General features: G+C 50.5%; 1 protein-coding gene across 2 annotated transcripts in view; it reads right to left on the bottom strand.

The window, feature by feature from the left end:
• The window catches only part of NTN1 (netrin 1), a 184,325-nt gene extending 165,600 nt beyond the window's left edge, over positions 1-18,725 (bottom strand). The window contains exons 1-2 of one of the 2 annotated variants that reach the window (XM_063110824.1): positions 18,661-18,725; positions 2,956-4,037 (exon numbers count right to left, since the gene is read on the bottom strand). In XM_063110824.1, coding sequence (XP_062966894.1) covers positions 2,956-3,973 — 1,018 coding nt within the window. In that variant the 5' untranslated portion in view covers positions 3,974-4,037; positions 18,661-18,725. Of the gene's footprint in view, positions 1-2,955; positions 4,038-4,496; positions 4,845-18,660 lie in introns of those variants that run through there. The other variant, XM_063110823.1, reaches the window with a different exon arrangement.
• Between the last annotated feature and the right edge of the window lie 6,590 nt (positions 18,726-25,315).

The following is a 25,315-nucleotide window of genomic DNA, read 5'->3' as shown; positions in this document are numbered from 1 at the left end:
AGAAAGCTAGACTAAAGAAAGCATATAGAATATGTGCATTTCTTAGTAATCTGTAAGAACCTCGGCCCTGTATATGACTATTCAGTCAAATAACAGTATCACCATAATTTTAAATGTAGGGGTTTTTTTGAGGAGCAGGAGTTAATCTAGGGAAGGATGCCATTTTAGACTGTTATAAATCATGTCTCATTATTTTATAAAGGGAAAGATAGAATGGCACAGTCATAATGCCTAACTGTTATCAAGATTGATTTTTGCAATTAAGAAATATATATTTCTTTACTTTGCCTTAGTTGTAAGTACTCTGGGTAGCTTGACTTTGCATGTCAACAGTGTGAAATTCACAAGATGGGATTATGTTGGGGAAAAAGTCTAAGTCGCTGATAGTACCAAGTTAGTGTCTGAAGGATTTATTAATGCTTTTTCCTAGCACAGTGCCCTTTAGTATCTCAGAACACCTGTCAAATACTAATTCATTCACATATCTCCACAACAGGGCCTTTTCATAAAAACCTCGACCTTTAATTGTAAATCACTCCTAAATTGTCTTGCTGGCTTTCTCTTTCACAGAATGACGGAAAAATCACTAAGACTTCAATTAAGACTTTATGGGAACTTCAATCTGATGTTCCCAGCTATATCTACAAGGTATCAGAACATCTATTTAAAAAGGAAACTATAAATAACTTTAACGTAGTTGAACTGGCTCTGCTTTTATGAGATGCCTGAATAATTGGCAAGATTTAAAGATACTTTAACTACTGAGAATTAAAATAACTTCAGTAAAAACCAGAAAAATATTGTTACCCCATCATTTGTCATGTAGATTATGTACTTATTAGGCCTAATTAAACTTTTTGAACAAAAACGCTTGCTAATTACATTAGTTAATATGTTGATTGCTCGATTTGGCCAAAGGGGAAAAAAAAGGGTCAATCCAATTTGTGTGCATAGTTAGTGCTTTGGTCAAAAGACAAAAATCCTAAACTACAGAGATTATTTCAAGTGCATGACGGTTGTAATAACAAATGCAGATTATGTCTCACATCCTAAGTGACAGAGAGATGGGGTAAATGGTGAGTCTGAACAATACCAGCGCTAAGATGAATCTTCAAGCCAGTAAAATTTTACCACAACATCAAGTTTATTCGCCTCAATGTATTCACTTGGGTTTGTCCAATTAGACCCTGCTGGTGACAATACAAAGTCATCTTTCATATGCACATACAAACTAAAACTGATAGCAAAACCCTGGGAAACCCTTTAAATGTCAATAAAGGGTTTTTACGCACAAAAGGAAGAAAAGAAAAGAGGAGGGGGGGAAGAAGAGAAGAGATGGGAAAAACCAACATTTCTCAGGGAATGAGCAGATCAAAGGAATTTTATTCTCGAAGACCACTAAATTGGGGTGTAACTACTCTCTCTCTCTCTCTCTCTGCATTATCTTGAAAAGTCTCTTCAAACTGGAAACCAGCTCTGTCCCCTAAAGGAGGGGGATGAACAATTAGGTCTGCAAAAGCAGGACACGAGTGTGAAAATGGAGGCTCCGCCATGCAACAGGAGGCACAGGCGTCTGCAGACCAGGACGCCTGACTGGGCCTCTGTGCCGACCGGCCCTCCAAGACATGTTTTCCATTCGCTTGCTCAAAAGGCTGCATCTACCGTCATGAAGCACAAACTATTCGACAACAACATGACACAATTAATCAGAACCAGACCTCAAAACGTGTGTTTGTGGGGACCAGCAAACTTTGCAATGTGCCTCAGAGGGTGAAGCACTTGAAGAGACTCACACTGGCTGCTTGGGGCTGGGGGAGGGGGAGGAAAAATCTCTATGTTCACAAAAGGTGCACGCCGAACGGTACATTTACAGACGAAATAACTCATTTAAATAAATGTGGGATTTGGACATTTCCATCTCATACTGACAAAGATACTGTCTTACTACCTTCTGTCTCTCTCTCTCTCTCTTTTTTTTTTTTTGCTGGGGAGAAACATGCCTGAGAGAGTTTCTACAGCAGCAAAGTTGTACAATTCAGAAGTAGAACACATTCTTCTATTAGCCTCATTTCTGACCCAGCCATATTCACCAGTGCCCAGTTCTGTCAGATTTCTCTTTCAGGAGTTGAAACCCCATTAAAAAGCGAGAAGCGGGGCCCTCAATTAATTCAAAACTCTTTAATTTCACCAAACCCTCAAGCTAACAAAAAAAAAATCTGATATGCTTCTTTTTTAGACCAGGGTTGAATTAGTTTAAAATAATTCCTGAACTCTCCTTTGTAATCTGTAGATAGCAATTAATTGAAATCACACCACTCTACTTTCGCTAACACAAACAAGCTGTTCAAAACAGAAAAAAAAAAAAAAATGTTTTTTTTCAAACCATAAAAAGACAAATGGAAGGCGCAGGAGTGTTATTCGTCGGGTACCAAACTGGCCCCAAACTGCAAATAGTTCTTTGCCATCTCCCAAGGGATTTGTGGTTGTGGAGCTGGAACTGACCGGGAACCGGGCCCGGGTCCCCAACCGCGCGCCCAGCTGCAGCCCTAGGAAAGGGGGGTGGGGCGGAGGTGAATCCCAGGGTCTGGCTAAACCGAGGGGAAGGCAATGCACGTTTGTGAGTTTGGATCCGAAATTAGGGAGACCTGTCGGCAAATCTTCTGCAAAACCCCCTCCCAGCAGCATTTCTCCTGCTGCTTCTTTCCGTCACCGAGGGCTCGGGGCGCAAAGCCGGGAGTTCACAGTGAGCGTCACGCAAGGAGGTGGACTCGCTCTCAACCCTCCCGGTCCAGCACATCCCTGACCGCGCCTCTCACGGTTCCCGCGACGTCCCCACAGCGGGCGATCCGCGGGTGCTGCCTCCGCCTGCGCTCCCGAAAAACCCACGGAGCGAGGCCGGGGAGCAGCCGCCCGCGTCCCCGCCCGCCGCCCGCGTCCCCGCGGCGCCCCACTCACCCACGCACTCGTTGGCCTCGCGGGCCGTGGCGCGCTGCCAGGGCCGGTCGTAGTGGAAAGGCTTGCAGCGGTCGCATTCCGGGCCGGCCGTGTTGTGCCTGCAGTCGCACACCAGGCTGTCGTCGCGGTCGCGCACGCAGCGGGCCGCGTGGCCGTTGCACTTGCAGCGGCCGCCCACCTGCAGGTCGGACACCGCGTAGAAGTACGAATCGCGCGCCAGCTCCGAGTCGTCCTCGTTCTCGTCGCCGAACGTGTGCAGACGACTAAAGGCCACGCGGATGTCGGTGGCCGTGACCCAGTCCTGCAGCACTGGCGAGTTGTCGAAGTCGTGCGCCGAGGGCCGCCCGTCCAGCGTGCTGAAGGCAATGAGGCCGCCCGAGAGCGGGCGCATGTCAGTGTGCGAATCCGTGCACACGGCCTCCTGCTCGTTCTGTTTGGTGATGGGCGCGCGGTGCGGCCGGTTGTACATCTTGCGGCACTGCGTGGAGTAGAACTGGAAGGGCACCCACGTGCGCCCGTAGTCCATGGACTTGTAGATGGCCATGGACTCGGGCCGCGGCGAGCAGAACTGCAGGCTCACGTAGGTCACCTCGAACTTCTTGCCGAGCGACAGCGTGAGCGTGACGTTGTGCGGGAACTGCAGGTAGTTCTCGGACTGCCAGCACGTCAGGTTGTGCGGGTTGTTGAGGTCGGTGAGGAAGGCGGGCGGGTGCGCCTTCTTGGGGTCGGACGCGTTGCAGAGGTGGCACGAGCGTAGCCGCTCCTCGCCGCGCTCGCTCACCACGCAGTAGCGCGCCGGGGGCCGGCCGCAGGTGCTGGACACGCGCACGTCCTTGCCGAAGGCCGCATTGACAAAGTCCGGGATGCAGCGGCGCGGGTGGCCGTTCTCGTCCGAACAGGGGTCGGGCTGCGCCGCCTGGCCTGCGAACATGCTGAGCCCCGGCCCGCCGCGCACCGCGCCCACCAGGCACGCCACCGCCGCCAGCGCCGCCAGCGCCTCCCACACAGCGCGCATCATGCTGCGTCCAGCGTGCCCCGGCCCCGCCGCGCCGAGGAGTCGGTCCGCCCGCCGCAGAAGGCGCCTGCGGAGAGAGGGGAGCTGCGCTCAGCCAGCCCGCCCCGCACCTCCAGCCCTCGGCCGGGTGGCGAGCGAGAGCGCGGGCGCAAGACGGGCTGCTCCGGCACAAACCCTGCAGCCGACTGACTGCCCGCCTCGCTCTCCCAAATCCCGGGAGCAGGCGGATCCGGGGGCCTCCAAGCCCGCACTGCCCGCGCTCCTTTTCCCCACCCGGCGGCGGGCCGGGGCTGCGGGCGAACGCTCGGCTTCCCCGCCACCACCGCTTCCAGGCCGCCCGAGGGGCTCGCCCGCGCCCGTCAGCCCGTCCTCGGCCAGCCCGCCTCGCACCCCAAGTGTCGGGCGCAGGAGAGCTCGGGGTCCCCAGCCCCGCACGGCCCACGCCCCTTCCTCCCGCAGCCTGGGGTCCCTCTCAGCTGCCCCCGCGATCGCGTCCCCGCCGGGGAGTCCGCGCTCGGGACTTTACCTCTGGAGAGGGCAAAAGGGAAAGAAAAGTTTGCCTGGCCCCGGCCGGGGAGCCCGCGCGCCGGATGGCGGAGAGCCTCTCGCTCGCTGCTAGCAGGCGCGTCCTGCCTCAGCGCGGGCTTGCCAGCTCCATGCCCGGCGCGGCCGCCGCTGCCCCAGCCCCGGCCCGGCCGCCGCCGCCGCCGCCTCTCTCGCCCGAGTGACTGCGCGGCCGCCCGGCTCCCGCCGCTCCTGCCGCGGTGGGCGTGCTGCCCTGCCCGCGCCCGGGGCGCACACACACACACACTCACGCTCGCTGGCGCGCACTCACACACACGCACGCACGCCCCGAAGGCTCCACCGCCGCCGCCGCCGCGGCCGCCACTCGCGCCGGGAGTGGGGGGCGGAGGGGAGCGCGGGGGCGGGGGGCGGGGCCGCCGGGCGGGGCGCCGGCCAATAACGTCGGCGAGCCGCCGCCAGCTAGCGAGCAAAGTTTTAACCCCGGGAAAGAAGAAAGTTAAAGGGAACCGGCCCGGTATGCAAGAGAGGGCGAGCGCGAGCTGCTGGGAACCGGGGAGCCCGAGGAAGAGCAGCAGAGACAAAGAGGAAGCGAGAAGAGCGCCTGGGGAAACCCCGGGAGGGGGCTGGGCCCGGCGCGCACCCCGGGGCGGAGGAGGGGCGGGCCCCGGACTGTCAGCCTCGCCCCGGCCCCGCGCTGCCCGGAGAGCCCCGCGCCCGGGGGGGCGCGCAGGCGGGGGGAGGGGACGATCCTCTCCCTCCAGGTCCCAGCTAAACACATCTGTGTTTGTTTTCTTTGCTGGGCAGAGGTCGGGCCTTCCTCTAACCCAGCCAGCTGGCCCTGGTGGCATTGCGCACAGGGCCGTGCCCCTGTGGGCACGCAGCCCGGGGTCTTGTGGTAGAGGAGGAGGATGTGACCTCTGCCTGCTCCCTACTCCAGCCCGAAGCCCCTGGGTCTGGAGCCACCATGGTTGTCACCGTGCTGGGGGTCTATCCATCGGGAATGCGGCTTCTTTCATGACAGGGGAGCTGTGGTGGGCAGGAGGCTGAAGAGGTAAGAGGCCAGGCAGCACCTGGGCACTGCCAACACCTCTTGCAGACGGGTCTGCGGGGCCTTAAGCGTGGGGACAGCCCAGCCCTTCCCAGATCCCCTGAAACAGCTTTATCGGTACTTCCTTGCTCACGTTTTTAAGAGTGCGATACCCTATACTATCTCATGGGATCCCACAACAGCTTTGCTAAGTAGGTATTAACTCCATTTTGCAGATGAGGAAACTGAGGTCTCAGGAGGTGAGGAAACTTGCCCAAGTTCTCCCAGCTAGTAAACATTCAGTCCAGGATTAGGAAACTCGGCTCCTTCTCCATCACATTTGTCAAATGGCAAAGCCTACCCAATTATAGTCTCATAGGGCATCCTCCAGGCTAGCCAGCTTTGCCTTCTTGTCTTGTTCTCTGTCACTCTAGCAAAAGGACTGAGGACAGTGACAGTATCCTTTGGCCATCTTGCGACAGCAGCCCAAGAGCTCTGGGAAAAGAATACATGCTCTGAGAGTTGGGAACTGAATTTTTGTTGGTTTATTTGTTACTTTAAATGTGTGATCTAGTAATAGACCTGGATGGAGAGCCCCAGGTCATGGTTCTGGCCCAGCTGCTGCCTTGCTGCGTTAATTCCATTAGGTGCTTCCTTTTGTCTTATTGGTATTTTCATAAACCTTGATAGTCTAAGAAGGGGCCTCAGGGCTCCTGTGGCCCAACTCAGTCTCCTTGGAAGGTCTTCCACAGCCTCCCAAGCCAGCTCTTCCAGGGATGGGAGCTCACCACATCTCGAGGAAAGAAATCCATTTCATTGCGGACAGCCTGGATTTGGCTTCTCTCCTGGGGCAGCACTTCAGCTTTACAGTCTTGTGCCGTTTACCACTCTCTGCACTGTTTATTTATGCCTTGCCATGTGGCAGAGAGGATTTCAGGTGACTTACAAGGGTACTTAAAATATGGCAAAATAACATAAATTAGAAGTGAGGAGGAAGGAGATAAATGAAATGTTTAACTATTGTGGACTGTGAAATCCCGATGGAATACTGAAAGGCAGCTTAGCACTTGGGAGGACACACTTTGGAGCCAGAATGCCTGGGTTCAAATTTTAACTCTGCTATGTGACCAGGGCAAGGCAACTTTCTGTGCCTTGGTTTCCTTGTCTGTAGAAAGGGGACAATAATATCTACCTCATAAGGTTGTGAGCATCAAATTAGTTGACATGTATGAATATTATAGCTTATAAATATACATACATATTGTAGTTATATAGTACACATGAATATACTTTCACATATATGTATATGTAAATATACATAAAGCCAGGCACAAAGTAAGTGGATATAGAAATGTTAGTTATTAGTATTAAATTGCTAGACCTATAGAGAAACTCTGAAGTATTTTTTAAACATCTAATTACATGAAAAGATGTGCATGACATATTGTAAAATTTTTATTTTTAAAAAAGTATTCATAAAGAGACAACATTATTAATAGTGGTTATCTCTGGAGAGTAAGATTACAGGTGATTTTTATTCATCTTGTATGTTCTCAGTTTTGTATAGTAAAATAAGAAATGCTAAAAGAAAGAAAAACCAAGAGGGAAGACAAAGTGGAGATGAGGATAAAGCTAAAGGCACCCTGGGATGCCCTGTTCACCCCCCGTGGGTGGGCCACAGATTTGTCCATGAGCTTTTCCAGCAGCCAAAATGAAACAGAGACCATGTCCGTTACACAATTCCCAGTGTCCATGAGATAAAAACAGACCTATTGCTCAAGAGAATTACAACTATTCTGGGTACTACAATCAGACAGGAATTTCTCCTGGGGGGCCTCATGAAGAGAACACAGTATGAGGTAATGAGCAGCCACCCCGGCAACATCCCACGTTAGTCACAGCAGTGAGCTCCGTGGGGAAGTTTCTGTGATCAGCCCTCAATAAAAGCTGATGGTATCGCACCAAAACACGAGTTAGAAAAAGACATTCTGGCAAGGGGGAGTCTGAAGGAGGCAAGTTGAGGGTCTCGGCTCTCTGCCGGCTGACTTAGGTATATTTTGGAGCATCTGCAAGACCGGAGATTTCCACGCCTTCCCCCTGCTATGTTGTGTGTGTCCACAGAGCTTTTGATGGATCTTGAGTGGCAGCAAATTTGAAATTGTACTCCCTGGAGTGTGGCCATTCCACGTTGCCAGCTGAGCTTAGGCCAGTGGTCTTCAGGAAGGGACGAGGGGGAACTTTGCATTTTTATTGCTGTCACTTAGGTCTAAGCTTATCTTCTTTAGTAGTTCCTGGTGGGCAGGACTGTCTCACTCAGGAGGTCCAGAACCTCCTGGAATACGGTAGAGTTTCTCTACCTCCATTCAAAATCCACCTCTCTGTCACTTCTACAGCTGGTTCAATTCCGACCCTACACAGCAGCCCAGATCAAGGCTCTGCCTCTTCAAATTTTTTAAATCAGTCCTCTGTCAGGCAAAATGTTCCTCTTCTAGATAAAATGTTCCCAAGTCTTTTAATGGTTTCTCATAGGACACTGTTTCTGACCACTCTGCAGCCTCTCCCAGTGCCCTCTAATTTGTCAGTGTCCCTTCCTAAAACATGCTGCCTTTGGAGGGAACAAATGAAAAAAACAGATGTCTTAGTGTTGTGAGAGCCTTTCAAAGTGGGGTTTATAAATACACACCCACAAAGGCATGTCAGGCTCTGAGCAGCAGGATCCAGCATACAAACTGGAGTTCAAAACACAACAGCATGGCTCTTGGGTGAAAAAGCAAATACCCAGGTGTTTCTGCAAGGAATGCGTTGGGAGGGGGACACACCATTCTTGGCAGGCAGCCTTACCTGTGCAGCCCGACGGGTCACCCTAGGAAGGGGAGAATGTAGCAGTTTCAAAAGAACTTGGGAGCAGCCAGAGTAGGAGAAGGAAAACCAGGAGACTCAGGTGTCCTAGAAACCAATGCACCAGAGTGTTTCAAGGAAGGAGGGGTGGTGAGCAGTGTCACATGCCTCGAAGGTCAAGATAAGATCTGAAAGAAGTCTTTGGGATCAAACTACAAGGAAGTCATTGGTGACCTTGACTAGCAGTTGCAGGGGAGTGGTGGGGACAGAAGCCAGACTGCCTGAGGTTGTGGAGTGAATGGGAGGCAAGACAGTGAAGACAGCAAGTGTAGACAACTTGCAAGAAGTGTGAACGCAAATGGAGGAAAGAGAGAGGGCACAGCAGGAAGGTGACATGGGATTGAGGGAAGGCAGAGATTTTTTACTGTTGTTTATAAGATAAGGCTATTTGAACATGCCTAAATATTGATAGGAAGGAGCCGGCAGGAAGAGAGAGGTTGAAGACAGATAAAGCTACCCTTGTAAAATGTTGTCAGGTGTCTCTTGTTTCAGTGAAATAGGAGGTGACACCATCTGCTAAGAGTGGGGAGGGGCTGGGAGCTTTAGGGCTTCGAGGATAGGAGAGAGACTTGATTGGTCATTGTAGAGAAGAGGGTAATGCTTGCTGGGCAAAATTGAGGGTCCTGTTGAGATTGGTGACCATCTAAGAGAGAGAATGGCAGCCAGCAGTCATGGATCACCCCACCCGCAGCAGCACCCTGCAGCCCCTGTGTAGGCCTAGAGATAGAGATGGTTGGATTAATCTAGAGTTGCAGGTGTTTTCCAGGAGGTGGGACAGAAGGACAAGGGGGGAGGGTGGCTAATGTGATGAGCTGTGGAGATAATGCCAGAGACAGAAGGAAGTAAAGACAGTGGAAGAGGAAACAGGCCAGGGGTCTAGAGCTGTGGCAGCGAGTAACCACGTGTAGCTGTTTCAATTTCAGCTTGATTTAGTTAAAATTAACACTGTTTAAAGCTCAGTTGCCCGATGGCTTCTGATTTGGACAGCACTAGAGGATTCAGGAAGAGAGAAGAAGAGATGTGGTAGGGGATGACTGAAGAGGTTGTGGTCCAGCACTGGATATGTGAATTGAGGAGTCCAGAGGTGGGACGGCTCTGGGTGCTGACAAGGCCCTCTGAGGACAAGGTGTGGTGGGGGGGAGGCTCTGCTATGAAGCAAAGGGAGGTGATGGAAGATGAGGTCAAGGTGCTGGCTGGGCTGTCCACCTGGGCGTTAAAGACACTTGGATCAGCATCAGGGCTTGGGGCAGAGATGAAGGCTGAAGCAGCTGCTGGTTACCTGGAAGAAAGAGGAAAGTGTGGATAGACAGGGAGGTGATTCCCAGGAAGAGATGTAGAAGGGAGAACAGCGTGTGGCTCTGGCCTTAAAGGAGGAGGGGTTTTGTTTTTGTTTTGTTGTTGTTGTAATCTAGATGGAAGGAGCACTGGGAATTGAGCTCCCCTGGGCATTGGGTATGGGTGGTGTGGGAGAACAGCCCACTCATGGAACAACTGCAGTGTGAGTGGGCCTCGGGGGAGGGCCATGATGTGGGGTAGGCATGGGGGTGGGGGAGCAATCAGTGAACAGGGGAAGGGACACCCCAGGGATGGGGACCCTGGGTGGCACAGGCTAATGGTTTGTGAGGAAGGGGGACAGGAAAAGAATAAATAAGATGACCAGAGAGGCCTTCATCTTGGGGATGACTAAGGATTTTACTTTTTAAATCAAGCGTCTATATAATGCTTCCTGTGTGCCACGCGTTTTCTAAGCACATTAACAATCATTAACTCATAGCATAACAACCTTGTAAGGCAGGTATATTATTACTGCCATTGTACAAGGAGGAAACTGAGACACAGAGAAGTAATTTGCCAAAGGTCACATCACCAGGAAGTAGAGGAGCTGGGGCCTGCTTCTGGAGTTTGGAGCTCTTGGTCGGCCCGATGGGCAAGAAGGGCTTGGCTGGGTCTCAGTCATCCCTGAGAAGGGGGATGGGCTTCGGGTCGAGCAGGGGTATGAGCTGTGGCCTGCAGGACTGTGTTCTGAGCACCACTGTTTAGTTAAGAGGACAGACCCTAGATGATTTGGTTCCCAGGACTCCCAGCCTAGAGTGGAAGTTGCAGCAGCCAGAGGTGACCAGGGTATCCGGCCTTTCCAGAAGAGTTAGCAGGGGCCTGGATTGATTGTGTTTCCTTCAGAAACGGAAAGAACTCAATTTAGACAAGTCTTGATTCCTCACCACTTATTCATGATGTGACTTTGAGCACATTGCTTTACTAATCTGAGCATCAGGTGTTTTTGCAGGGAAGTGGGGGAAACTGCACACCTTATGGGCTTGTTATGCTGATTTAAAAAGATGTGAGGAAAGCAGCTGGCACAGAGTAGATGCTCCATATATGACAGGTTTTGTTGCTGTTGTAGTCTTAACCATCATAATCCTCAGACCTATCTACCAGATCCCTCACCCTGGAAGGATTAGGAGCATCCTTTCATTCCAAGGCTTCTGGAGCCCAGCTCACCTGACTGGCCACATGGAGGACTGATCAAGGGACCCCAGGTCCCTAGACAGGATTTCAAGAGATGTGACTGTTCTGGAAAAGGTTTTAGAAGATGGGGAACAGCCCTGCATGGGTTCCTGTGTGGGTTCCTGGGGATTTATCCATTTTCTCAATGTTGTTTTTCTGCATCTTCAGCACAGGCTCAGCTTGGGCCTCCCCTTTTGCAGGCTTTTTGGCTGAGGATCCAGGAGTTGGGCATAGAAGCCCATACAAACCCCAAATCCGCTGAATCCTTTAATCTACCAGGGCTCTTTGAAGGGGTAAAAATGCCTATGGATAAGGGGAACCCGCAGATGTAATTTATTTTCACTTGCAAAAAGCCTTCTGCAAGGTCCCACCCCAAACACTGTTAAAATAAAGAAAACGGGTCACCATGGGGGGAAGCTTTGTCATGGATGGAAGACTGGCCTTGAGCAAGGACACAAAAGGTGCAGATAAAAGGACGGTTCTCGGGGGTGGAGAAAATAGTGGGGGGCCTCTGAGCCAAAGTGGAGGCTTGGCTCATTTAACATTGTCACAGAATCTTAAGGAGAGAATCCCCTTGGTGAAACCTCAAGGTTTACAGATGACACTGGAATGATGCCAAGGGGAAGAGGATAAATTGGAACATCTCAAGAGGTTGTATGAATGGGTGGGGGGACACAGACAAGTTTAGTAGGTGATGTATTTGGGGAGAAATCATTTGAAATACTCTTATAGAATGAAAGGTTATCAGTTAAGATTGAAAAAAATATTATTTTAGGACTCAAATACAAACTGTTGCCTTAAGACCATTTCTCCACAGAGGAGCTGTTGACATTTGGGGCAGGAAAATTCTTTACTGAGCAGAATGGTCCTGCCCACCACAGGACATTTAGCATCCGTGACCCCTGTCAACTAAATGCCAGTAGGTCCCACACACCCCCTCGCCTCCACCCCACACACAGAGCCATCATTATGACAACCCCAAAAATAGCTCCTCACATTTACAAATTCACCTTAGAAGAACCATCCCCCGCCCCCCATTCTGATCTACTTGAAATTCAGCCCAGTGTGCTAATAGGCAAAAAAAAAAAAAAAAAAAAAGGCTAAGTACATTCTCAGGAAGAGAATTGGAAATACACCAGGATGCACTTAGAATCTTCTGGAAACTTCTAGTCATCACATCTCAAAATGCTTGTGCAGGTGAAGTGGCCCGGACAAGAGCCAGTCTTTTGTGGTGTGAAAATACAAATAAAGCAGGGGAGGGGACAGAGAGTGCCAGGAGGCGAGGTGGATTTTAGACAAGGTAGTTGGGACGGCTTTCTGTGAAGGATCCAGAAGAGCATAATGAACACAGTGAGGAATAAACTAAAGCATAGTGATATGGTCAGGGAGGGGGGTGCATTCAGGCCAAGGAAGCAGCGAATGCAAAGGTGTGGAACAGGAGCTCGACTTGTGTAAGAAACAGGAGGGAGGCCAGCTTGATGAGTGGGAAGGGAAGTGTCGAGGTGAGGTCAGAGAGGGAGGTAGGAGCTGGACATGCAGGACTTTGATAAGGAATTTGAACTCATCCTGATCCATCCTGAGTACCTCCAAGGCCCTGGTTGCTTGCTTTCCCCATAGTTCTTAATATCATTTTGTCTCTCTGACTAACCCATGAGCTTCTTGGGGAGGAACTGTGTCTTTTCCTCTGAATCCTCAGTGTTTAACAGACTGGCCGGCACAAAATAGGAGCTCACTACAAATTAATCAGTTAACGACCACAGAATTATGGACAGTTGAAGGTGGGGTCCAGCTGTGACAGGTTGAAAAATTTTCCCCAAAGATAATCCCTGGAACCAGTGAATGTTGCTTAATATGGCAAAAAAGGGTCTTTGCTGGTGTGATTAAGGATCTTGAGATGGGGAAACTGGCATGGATTATCAGGATGGGCCCTAAATGCAATCGCAAGTGTCCCCATAAGAGAAAGGCAGAGGGAGATCTGACAAGACAGAAGAGGAGAAGGCCACGTGAAGACTAAGGCAGAGTTTGGAGCCACACAGCACAAGCCAAGGAATGCCAGCAGCCACCAGAAGGAGGAAGAGGCAAGGAACAGATTCTCGCCTACACCCTCTGGAAGGAGCACGACCCTTGATTTCAACCCAGTGATGCCGATTGCAGACTGCTGGCCTCCAAAACTATGAGAGAACAAATTTTCTGTTGGTTTAAGCCATCAAGTTTGTGGGAATTTATTAGAGCAGCCATAGGAAAAACAATACACCAGCAAATCCCAGAAAAGTCAGAAATAAGAGAGTCCCCTTCAAATCTCAAGAGGCAAGCTTGGAGTATATGAAAGGAACAAAAAGAGGAACCACTAAACTTTGGCCTTGAAACATTCCTGAAGTCTTTCTTTGAGTTTTCTTCTTACAGGCAGTGACCATGGCTCTCGGTTCTTTACCTCCCCACAGCGCTGAGTTCAGAGCCTTCAACAGAAGCTTGCCAAGTGCTTGCTGTTTGTATTAAGGTATTGTAAACCCCCTTCTGGAGGCCAAGGTTGCAGCACCCTTTACAATCCAGAACACAGTCCAGAAGGAAGTGGATGGTCTCCTGGGCATTTGAGAGAACAGCAGCCACGATATCAGGGGACTCCAGTCCACAGGGATACCAGGAGTTCTTCACTTAGAAGTGTTTATAAACTGTGGTCAGACATCTTCTGTTCTTCCAGGGGGCCAGAGAACCACAGATTAGAAACCTTGGGGAACTGGTGACTGCTCAACACTGATACGCTGAGAGGTGACAGCTGACACCCAGGGATCTATCCCAGCCACCACCCAGAGATGCGGAAAGACCCTGTAACCACCAAGAATCTTCAAGGGCAGTAGTGTGTAAGAGCCCAGCGGAGTTAGAGAACAGGAGTAGCCATTAGAAAGTGTCCAGTCCAATGCTCCCAGGATTACGAGTAAGAAAACTGAGGCCAGGGAAGCCGAGCGAATTGCCCAGGAGCTGATGTTCCCAAAGATGGCTCTGAGTCATCCAGGGTTGTGGGTCACCCATTCAGCCACACTGAGGGAACACCTGCTATATTCGATTCTGCTAACTTAGGTGGAAAAAAAAGATCATGATTTTGATGGAAAGAATTTTTTTTCATGAAAAATGACTACATAAAAGGTTTCTATGCTTAAAGGAGTAAGCTTCTGTTAACTGCAAAAATCAATTATGTGGAACAGCTTATTTTCCCCGAATGTCAGTAAAATGAGGTATTACTAGTTTATATGTCACACGGGGAGGAAATTTAGAGGAGTTAACTCCAAGGATGAAAATAGGCGTGGAGCATTGATTCTAAACAGATTGAATAAGATAATGGATTATTCAGCCATACTAAGGTGTCACAGGAAACTAGGGGTTTTTTTGTGGGGGGGGGGACCTCTCCCTCATCCATAGAAGCTGATGTCAGTCAGGAGCGCCACCCTGACTGCCCCCAGAACGGTGCCAGAAACTACACACTAGTCTGTATTGACATGACCTAGCCTAAGGAGCCACTTCTTAGCCTCTGGCTGGGCACCTGGTTTATGGAGTGTCCCAGGGAGCCCTTGTTCCTAGCCCTGTTTGCAAGGAGCTCCTTGGGTGGTCAACTGGGCAGTGCAGGCCCAAGGGGACTGTTTGGATTGTGCTCCAGTCTTACACAGTCTCCTCCCGAACTTCTCTGTGATTTTGGGCCAGTCACATCATCTCTCTGAGTATCAACTTCTTCTGAAAAATGTGGATAGTAATCTTCCTTCCTTCCTTTCATGGATATCAGGAGTACTAAGTAAAAGATCATAAGCAAAAGACCCTGAAGTGTGCAAAGCCTTAAATAATTTTGCTAAAGTTGTGTACAACCAGCTGACCCAGTGCTACGACCATCACCTGGGTCACAACATGGATACCACCCCCTTGAGAGGATGACAAACTGCCCTGGGCAACTGGAGATCATGTACAGGACAGTGATGACTAGCACTACAGAAATACTTGGCTTGGGAATTAATGAGCATCAGTAATATATTATTAATAAAGCATGAATAATTAATAAAACAATGAGCATGAATAGTAAACATCCAGGGAAGACAGGGAAGGGGAGGATATGGCAGACTGGAGGCCCCGTGAGCAGATGCTACATCTTTCTCGTTCATCCTGTATCCCCACCACCTAGCACAGAGCTCGGCACATTGTAGGCACTCAAAAAGTATCTGCTAAATGAACACAGAAGGGCCCAGCGGGGCATCATCCATATGTAAGGAATATGGATTTCTTGGTGTCCGGGAGCATATCTGGGCTTGAGGTTAGTGGGTCTCATTTGGTTCTGGATCCATGAATCTTTGTTTCCCATCCATTCTTCACCTGCATGAAGAAGACTCACATTGCAGTTCATGGTGGTCTTGCCCTAGAACTTGGGATGATTCTTGGCATTATCAAAATCTCATAAAATCTGTGATGTGCACACACATGTTGCACATCTCCTGGCTCCAGAGTGGATCCAGGCCTTTTCAGCGGGAGCCAAGCACCCTCCCTGCACAGGGCATCCTCACCCAGCATCCGAGGGCTCAGGAGACCACTGCCTCCTGCCTGGGCCCCCTCAGCTAAGATCTGATTTTCTCATCATCTGGATAGTCTCAGCGACTTGCAGCAAAGGGATGAACCAAGCTGACCTTTCTGGAGGTTTGTTTAAAGCAGAACAATGTTTGTCTTGTCCAAACACTATGAATTACTCCAGAGAATCCTGCCCAGTTTTACAATCCGCAGCTACAAACGGCTTACATAAATAGGGACTCATCCCCTCTCCTTCTCCCCTCTCTGTTCCTAATGGCTTCTCCTTCCCTTGCCCACTTTCTTCCACTCTTCCAGGCTTCCCTCCGCCCACCCCCTTCACACCTTCTCTCCTCCCTGGCCAGCATGGTGGAGGGGCAGGTGCTGGGTATTCTGGGTCACAGCTCACACCTGGGTTATTGCTGGCATGGGTCCCCCTGTGGCCCGCTGCTCTGTCCCTGGTGTGGGCAGGTTTGCCTTGCAAAGGGGGGCCTCTGGGCACATATGTACTGTCTGTGTGGGGCCTGTGGTGCACAGTGTTAAGTCCAGCTGTGAAAGCATGTTCATAAGAGGAGGGGCCTCAGTCGGAGGCTCAATGTCCAGTCAGACTGCAGCCCACTTGGACCAATCCCCATCTGGCTAGGTGCTCAGCTTACCCATGCTGTTCCCTCAGCAGCTGCACATGCTGGGGACCCCGAGGTATCTCCTAGAAATAGACCCCCACACACACACACTTTGGCCTCCAGTCTGGAAGGAGACAGAAAAGACTGTTTGTTCTGCTGATCAAATATGAGCCACGGAGAGCAAGCAGGGCCCACGGCCCTGGGAGAAGAGGGGCTCAATTTGGGCTGCATTTCCCTAAATATGGTCCCCATACCACCTGCATCAGTATGCTTTGGGAAGCTTGTTTAAAATGCAGTGTTCTGGGCCTCTCCCCAGACCTAGGGAACTCTCTTTGGTGGTGGGGCCAGGGGCGTCTAATGAGCATGACTACTAATGAGCACTACTCTGCCATGAAATCCACTCTAGTTCTAGCCCTCTAACTAGCTGGGTGACACTGGCAAATCACTTCAGGTCTCAGTGTCACCATCTGTATGATGGCTCTAGAATCTTTGAAACGCTGCTTCCAGCTCTCAGAAAGCATGGTTCCAAGGAGAGGTGGGTACCAGAACCCAGAAGTAGCAAGGGGTGGGTGAAGCCATCCTGAGAGAAAATTTGGGGAGTCACTAAAGCTCTAAGGAGAGGTGTTGGTGAAGACTTGGAGAGATGCCAGAGGAGCATGCAGCTGGACTGGTGGTTGCGAGTATGAGTGGTGTGTGGGATCTTTCCACTGAGAGCCCCCAGCACTTGGGGCCAAATGTGATCTCATTTTATCCTAGTTTTGCAAATGAGGAAATTGGGACTCAGAAGGGAGGAGTGACTTCCACGCAGAAGCTGGTGAACGGCATGGGATTCGATCTCCCCTACACACCCTGGGACAACCATCTGGCCATTTCAAAAATGCCCCTCCCAGCTGCTTCCCTGCCCTTCCAGACTCTCAACTGAGCCAAGGTTTGGCCTCGGAGCCACAGCTCTTTCTCTTCCCCCCAACGAGAGGGTGCTGCTGGGCAGATGGGCCCAGGGCCAAATCTGTCCCCGAGGGGAACACATGGTGAGCCCTAACTGCAGAAAGATCAAGCACAGGAGCTTCACCCTGCATAGAGCCAAGCCAACCCTGCCCACTGGGAGGCTCCCCAGCCCTGCTGGGGGCGCTGTCGGTGCGCGGTCCTCAAGGTCAGAGCTGAGGTCGGAGCCCCCGATCCCGCTCCACCAGAAGGCGGGGACGCCGCCACCGAAAGGCCCCAGCATTCGGACCCCACAGTCCGTTCGTACCCGGGTCGAGAAAGGGTCGGAGGATAAAGCTACCCGCTCAGCTGATGCCCCGGGGCGGACCCTACGGTCCGGGAAGGGGTGGCGAGCAGGAGGCCGAGGAAGGCATCCTGTCACCTCCCACCCAGGCCCCAAGGGCGAAGTGGCTGATTTCGCAAGGAACCCGGAGTAAAAAGTCTGGTGCAGTTGGGGACTGTATCAGTGAACCCTGATACACTTGTGCACTGAATTCCGTTCCCAATGTGGGACACTCAGAAACTCTCTGTGCAGCCTGGGACGCGCTACTGACGGCTCTGGGCCGCGGGTCCTCGTGGTCTGCGGACCGCGGGGTTCTGGACCGATGCTCCCCGGGCCCCACCTCCAGCGTCCGCGCCTAGAACCAGCTGCGTCTCCTTCTAGTTTAGCGTTTGATTTCCTCATCCGTCTCTTTGTCCCCCGCGGCCTTAGCCCGAGCCTCCCGTGTCCGCGTTTCCCTCGGCCCCCGCCTGGGTCCCGCTGTCGCCCGACTTCCCCGTCGAAGGCGCTGGAGTGAGTGATTCCCGGGAGCGGAGGCCGAGGCCGGCGGGTCCGCGGCGCGGGCCGGGGCTGTATGGAAATGGCCAGAGGAGCCGGCGGGCGCGGCGGCGATTTATTCTGGGAGTGACAGCCCCTTTGAGCGCTCGGCGAATGGCATTTTCTGTCTGTGAAAGCCTTTCTTCCCACCTCTGTTCAGATTAGCCCGGGGGATGAATGCGCCCATTATCCAGCCCGCTGACCATTCTGAAACGCCAAATTAATTACTAAGCGCTGAATCAGGCGCCGGGGCCGGGGCACCGGGAGGTGCGAAAATAGCGAGCGGCTGGAGCTGGGGAAGGCGAGGGGCGCAGCCCGGAGAGGCCCGGGGCGCGGGCGTGGGCGCGGCGGGGCCGGGGCGGGCTTGGCCGGCCGCCGAGCGCGACCTGCCGGCGTGACCGTGCGCGATCGCGGGGCGAGCGGGCTGCAAGGGACCCGGGGGGGGGCAGGAAGGCGCGGAGCCAGGGTCGCGGCCCCGAGCAGGCTGGGGCTCCCCGGGACGGCGGCCGGAGCGCGCCAAGTGCGCGGAGCGCGGGGTCGGGGCTCTGGCGTGCGTCCCGCAGGCACCGCCCGGAATTGCCGCCCCGAGACGGCCCCAGCCCGCGGCCACCCCCGCCATCCCCGCGCAGGCTCCGCGCCGCGCCAGCTGCCCTCCGAGGCCTTCAGAAAACTTGGGCGCCGCCCTCCGACCGCAGCCCCAGCCCGAGCTTCAGGAGCACGGGGCAGCCACGGGCCGCCCCCACCCCGCCGCGACTCGGGTTCCGCGGGTGGCACTTACCTCCCGGAGGCGCCGGGCGGCGGAGGGAAGCGAGCTCTCGGCGGCTCCCGCTCGAGTGCGCCGGGCGCGGAGGGGCGCGCGCGCCTTTAAGACTCTTCCCCGAGACTCCGCCAGGTGGTGTCACGCCCGCCCGGCCCTGCGGCTCCTCACCCCCGCGGCCACCCTGCTTCTCCGCCCGCCGTGGGCAGAACCACGGACGCTCGCTCCCATCCCGCGCCTTGCCGCGCCAGCTCCAGCAGAGTTGCGCCGGAGACACAGAAGGACAGGATGGATGTAATTGGGGACACACGGACATCCAAGAGAAAGCCGCCCACCCCACCCACTCTGGCTTTGGTTGGACTGGGGGCTGGGGGAATCTCTTCTGCTACTGCGGTGGGGGTGGGGAGAGAGAGGCTTGAGAAGCCTGGTCCAAGGACGTGTTGTCCCCACTGCTATCACCTCGGGACAAGCCCTCAAGTCCATGCTAACTGGTCCTCTTGCCCTTGATCCAAGATGGCCAGCTGCCACGCCTCCCCCATTTGCCATTAAAATGACTGATGGGATAAAATAGAGAGAGGACTGTCGCCACTTAACACTGGGGAAATGCGTCATTCACACGCCTGAAACTTAGAAAAGTTTAAGAGGACCCGAGGGAAGGTCGAAGGAGCTCCACAGTCATCAGGAGAGAAGAGGAGCAGGGTAGTGCCACCCTCTCTGCCTCTTGCCCACTCCAGGCCCTGGTTACGTTTGACAGTTCACACGCGAGACCGGCCCCGGGAACCCTCCGCTGACCTCAAGGCTGCTGCAGGGCACAGGTTTACCCGCATGGCATCAGGCCATTAGTAAAATTTTACATCATGTGTCTTCTCTTTCAATAATTATTTTTTGACATTTGTATTGAGCTTTCAAATTGCATTAATAATTAATTCGATTTTGGTCTTTATTGTTTATCGCCTTTTCTTTTTTTTTAATGGAAACGTCTTCCCCATCCCTGAATTCCTTATTTTGATGAATTTCTCACACCAATGAAGTGCTACTTTGAGTAACCCTTGGAGGAAGGGCGTGTGAATGGTGGACTTTTTTGAGTCTTTGCACGTCTCGAATGTCTCTCAGTTAGCTATACACAGACTCTAGTTAGATATAGGCTTCTAGGGTCATAACCCTTTCTTTACACTTATAACTGTAAAATAGGGATGTTGCTAGCATTAAACAGGAGAGCAAATGTGAAGTGTTTACTTTGTTCTGTGGCTAAGACACAGTAGAGGATACATGGAATGTAACTATTTATGACGACCCATTATCAGTTATTGATTCATTGTCTTCTGGTTAAACAGCTGTAGAAACTTCTACGTTTTACAAAAGATGCTTTCACACTTTTTGTGTGTGGGTGGGTTTTGTTTTTGTTTGTTTGTTTTGGCCATCTGGCTTAAGCTTTCTTTACTTTTCTAAAAGAAAAAATGTATAAGCTCTGTCACTGCCTCCTTTACTGATTGTGACCTTGAGTTAGTCCCTTACTCTTTCTTCAACTTCATTGCTTTTCCTATAAAATGAGCAAATCGGGCCACCTAACTGCAGTGGTCCCATCCAGCTCCAATAATCAGAGAGTCTATTTACCTATAATTAAAAAGCAATGACCAAACCTCTATGAAAAACCACTGCACAGTGATTAGGATGGCTATAATAAAAAAGACAGATGTTAACAAGTGTTGAGGATGTGGAGAAATTGGAACCCCCATACAGTGTCGACAGGAATGTAAGCTAACGCAGCCATTGGAAGACAATCTGGCTGTTCCTCAAAAGGTTAAAGATAGAACTACTACATGATCCAGCAATCCCACTCTTAGAAATATACCCAAGAGAAATGAAAACATGTGTCTGCACAAAAACTTGTACATGAGTGTTCATGACAGCATTATTCATAATAGCCCCAAACTGGAAACAACCCAAATGTCCATAAACTACTGATTGGGTAAACAAAAATGTGGTATATCCTTACAAGGGAATATTATTCACATAAAGGAATGAAGAACTGATACATGCTACAACATGGATAAACCTCAAAAACATTAGGCTAAGTGAAAGAAGCCAGTCACAAAAGACCACATTGTATGGTTTTATTCATAATGAAATGTGTAGACTAGGCAAATCCATAGAGACAGAAAGTAGATTAGTGGTTGCCTAGGGCTGGAGATAGGAGTTGGGGGAAATAAGGAGTGAATGCTAATGGAATGGGGTTTCTTTTGGGGGTGATAAGAATTGATTACAGTGATGGTTACACAACTCTGTGAATATACTAAAAAACCATTGAACTGTACACTTTAAATAGATGCATTGTATGGCATATGAGTTATATCTCAATACAGATGTTATATTAAAAAAACACTTATTTTACACTTAATACATGTCAGGTCCTGGGGTAAGTATTGATGACACAGAAGTGAACAAGGAGATGGAGGCTTTGCCCTACAACATAGTTGGGGGTTTAGCCATTCCAGAGCCCTGTGATCTGCCAAAAGAATGAAACACCCTTCTCACACTTATGCACGAAGGTTTACATGGCCCATACAATGACAAGATGTTTCTAGATCTTACCATGTCCTAGTACCTAGATATCAACTTTCTGTTCTTTCCCTCTGTCTCTGCGATCCTACTGCCCTGAAAGAAATGGCTGAAGGTAGCCCTATGTACTTAGTATAGTCTTTGACTCTCAGAATAGTGTCTCCCAAGGCAGGAGCTCCTTGCTAGCCCATAGCAGAGTGATTAAAAGTAGCATTAGTGGAGGCAGATTGCCAGCCTTCAAATCCCAGCCGTCTCTCACTAGCTACTGGAACATAGTCAAGCCACTTACCTTCTCTGTTCTCTGTTTCTTTGTGTGCAAAATGGGGATAACGGTGCCTATGTCATAAGGATGTTGTGATTTTTAAATGAGTAAATATACGTAAAGTGATGGCATGTGGTAGGCATCCTATAAGTGTTCTAGCTGATAATATTATTCATGTTATTATTGTCACCCATCTGCAGACAAAGGTGCATCAACCTATTTCACAGATCTGTTACTTTCCCATAGTCCACTAGGTGGCGAAGGTGCATCACTTCGGGCAATAAAAGTGGCCCCTGGGTGCTTGCACCTTAAATGCTTGGCTTTGATAAATGCTGCCAACAGTTTGCTTGTGCTGTAGTCGTGGTTCCATCTGAGTTGCATATAGCAATATCACCTATAATGCAGCAAATTTCTCTACTCAGTGCCACTCACTGGAAAAGGTTTTCATCAATCCAGAGAAGCTGGTGCATGTCTACAAGTAAAGTGCATAATCTGGGTAGAATGTTAGATCCATCCCAGTTCATGTAGCATCCAACCAAGGCAGTCAAGCATGCCTCTGTGTTTTCCCACAGCACCATCCTCCTTTTTATAACAAATATTTTGTAACACCCCCCCATCATCCTAAAATGAAATTTAGAGATGATATAGCTTTCCAACACCCATAATTTCCTCCCCCATATCAACGTAATGCCTTGCTAGTAACATAAAGAAGAAAAAGCCATGAATAGTAAAATCACATGAATTCCAATACTTGGAAATGCTTGGGCACGACTACATTAGATGACGTAATGAAATAGTCGAATGCTTGCATCTGTGAGTAGACTTACCAAGAAGACCACAGTAACCAAGGAGGTCTGACAGAAGTGTGTTGCTCTGGTGATTCAAACACCTGCAGTGGCATTGCCCAGGGAAAGTGTTCTTGGTCAAGTTGCCATTCTAGAAATATTAGTGTATGTTAGCATTGTAAAAATAAAACAGAACAAAACCCTTGTGTTCATAGTCAAGCAATTAAACTCTGGGCACAGATGATTTTTCATCTATATGAATGTCCAGTGGGACACTTAAAAGTTGCTTAAAAGTTGAACAGGAAGAGAGACAACTCTTTGTTGTGCATGATTGTCCCTTACATGCATTGCAGACGTCTGGTACCTCTGGTTCCTGAATAAATAGCTGTAGTGACCCCTAATCACTGTGGCAGCCCAAACCACTTCTCCACAAGTTTCCAACTGAATGATAGCATCTCCAATGAAAATTACTAGTCCAGGGTCAAGATCACTTTGGGCATTCCTAGCAAAGCTGGCACTTGGTCTGCTTGGGACTCAACCTGTAAAACTCATTTGATTTTTTTCCAGTGCACACAAATATATTTATCTGGGACTAGAGCAGGGACTGAAAGGGGTTCCAGAGAGAGAAAGGCTTTTTCCTCTGACTATCTCCCTTCATGTTACCTCTTTGCTGAGAAAGGAGAAACCAAGGGAGGCTGGTCTCACCTGCCAATCTTAAGCACAACTCAGTGGTCTTTTTGAGGCTTTACCTGACACCCAGCCGGGAAGTAAATCTGCACAGACATCATCCTGATTCTATCCACAGGAGACAGAGCCTCTGACCAAACCCCCTGGCTTAGGAGAATTTCCTCTGGTCTCAAGCCGCTCCCAGGAACGGGGCTCATGAGACCTCGGCTCCTTGGGCCAAGGTTCTGACATGTTGGCATGTACAGGCTTGCTTACTGGGCTCCATTAATGACGTCCACTTCCACCTGCTACAGGGCTTTTCCGGTCTGTACAGCTGGCCTTTCCTTTCTCTTGGCAGTTATGGGACCTCCCTGCCCCCCTCAACTTTCAGCTTGTTTGTCTTGAGAGTCAGGTATGACATGACCCAATCCCCTCGCTGGTATTCCTGGAATTCAGCTGGTTTAGCAAACCAAGACTGGAGTCTCTCCTGAGCAGAGCAGCTGCGTTGCTCTGTACACATTCCATCACTTCTGCCCATTGATGTCTCCCGGCCAGCGGGTCATCTACAACACTGATTCTGATACCTCAAGAATTCCCTCCCAGACCTTTGCTCTAAAAAGGGCAGCTGAAGAGCCCAGAAGCCTTTCGACAAGGGAAAGGGTCAGAAGCCAGTGATTGTGTATTTCTGCCATTAAACAACAGGCCAGATGGTTCCTCACCCAGGCATCCATGCACCTGCGGCTGTAAGCCTGTGTTGTTTATCTAGTGCACAGACATTTATTGACCACCGCGGGTATGCCAGGCACTAGGAGACCAGTGGGAACTGGGCGGACACAGTCCCTGTTCTGCTAGGGCCTATAGCCTCGTGGAAAGCCTGTTGTTCAGTAAACAATAACACAAACAGCAGTGCCATCGCAACTAAGATGCACATTACAAGGAAGCCCAGGAGCCATGTGATCCATGAGCACAACAAAGGCTGGGGTCACTGAGGGCTGGGACTCCAGGCATCGCTGAGGAAGTGACCTGTTAAGTTGAAACGTGAGGGATGAGAAGGTGTTAGCCAGGGGAGGGAAGAGGGTGAGGAGGGGGTGGGAAAGAGCCTTCCCAGGGGCAGGAACAGCACAGGTGAAGGTCATAAGTCAAAAGACAGCTTGGTGTGGTCAAGAAATTGTCATAAAGTTGACATTTACTGATCTGTCACTATGTGCCAGCCTGTTCTAAGAACTTTACAGGTATAGTACTAATGCCCACCATGCTATGAAATAAGGTACTATCATCCTCATTGTATGAATGAGGAAACTGAGGCACAGAGTGGTTAGGTAATAGTCCCAAAGTCCCGCAGCTCCAAAGGGACAGAGCCAGCTTTTGGGCCCAGGTTGTCTGACCACAGAGACTGGATCCTCAACCTCTATTTCACAGTCGCCCATGAAGATAAAAAATCAGAGTGTCATAGTAGAAATACATGGGTTGAGCATGTACTCATATAAAAAAATTGATGAAACTACTGTCTCGGTCTGTTTTCTGTTCCTATTACTGAATACCTGAGACTGGGTAGTTTATTAAAAAAAAAAAAAAAAAAGAGGTTTATTTTGGCTCATGGTCCTGAAGGCTAGAAGTATAAGACTGGGTGGCTGCTTCCGGTGGGCTTCCTGTAAGGGCCTTCTGCTGCACTGTAACACTGCAGAAGGCATCACAGGGTGAGAGGGCAGAGCACGCCACGCTGGCTTTTACAAAAGACCCCCTCTTGTGATAACTAACCCACTCCCGTGACCACTCATTAATCTGTTAACCCATTAATCCACAGATAGATCAATCCATTCATGAGGACAGAGCCCTCCTGACCCAATCACCTCTTAAAGGCCCTATCTCTTCATACTGTTACACTGGGGATTATGTTTCAACATGAGTTTCAGAGGGTACAAACATTCAAACCATAGCAACCACATCCACAGCAGAAGGGTATGCAAACTCTATTTTCTTATTTTCTGTATTCTTGATGCTCTGGGATATGAGGCCTTGCTGATCCTGGAGGACTGCCCCTCCCAGGGTTAGTCAATCCCTGGAGGTAGCAAAGGACTTCCTGCGTGTGCACCTTTCACATGCAAACGTACCAATCCAGAGCACTCACAAGCTGAGCCACTATCCCCTTGTCCTAATCACTCTAGGGCCAGGTATCAGACAACTGGAGACATTCCCTATACCTCAGAGCCCGCCAAAATGACTCAAACTAGCCAGTCCTAAACCTGCACACTCTGCCTTGCTTGCTTTTCTCCCAGAAACCACAATAAAGGCTCTTGCCACAATTTCCTCTTGCCCCTTCTGCCTCCTGAGAGACCCTGGTGCTTCCACACATGGTACCCCATTCCCCCATCCCCCATTGGGAACTGTGAGTAACAAACTATCT

This window comes from Cynocephalus volans, chromosome 10, assembly GCF_027409185.1.
Source record: "Cynocephalus volans isolate mCynVol1 chromosome 10, mCynVol1.pri, whole genome shotgun sequence".
Classification (NCBI taxonomy): Eukaryota; Metazoa; Chordata; class Mammalia; order Dermoptera; family Cynocephalidae; genus Cynocephalus; species Cynocephalus volans.
This window is presented reverse-complemented; position numbering and strand designations above follow the sequence as displayed.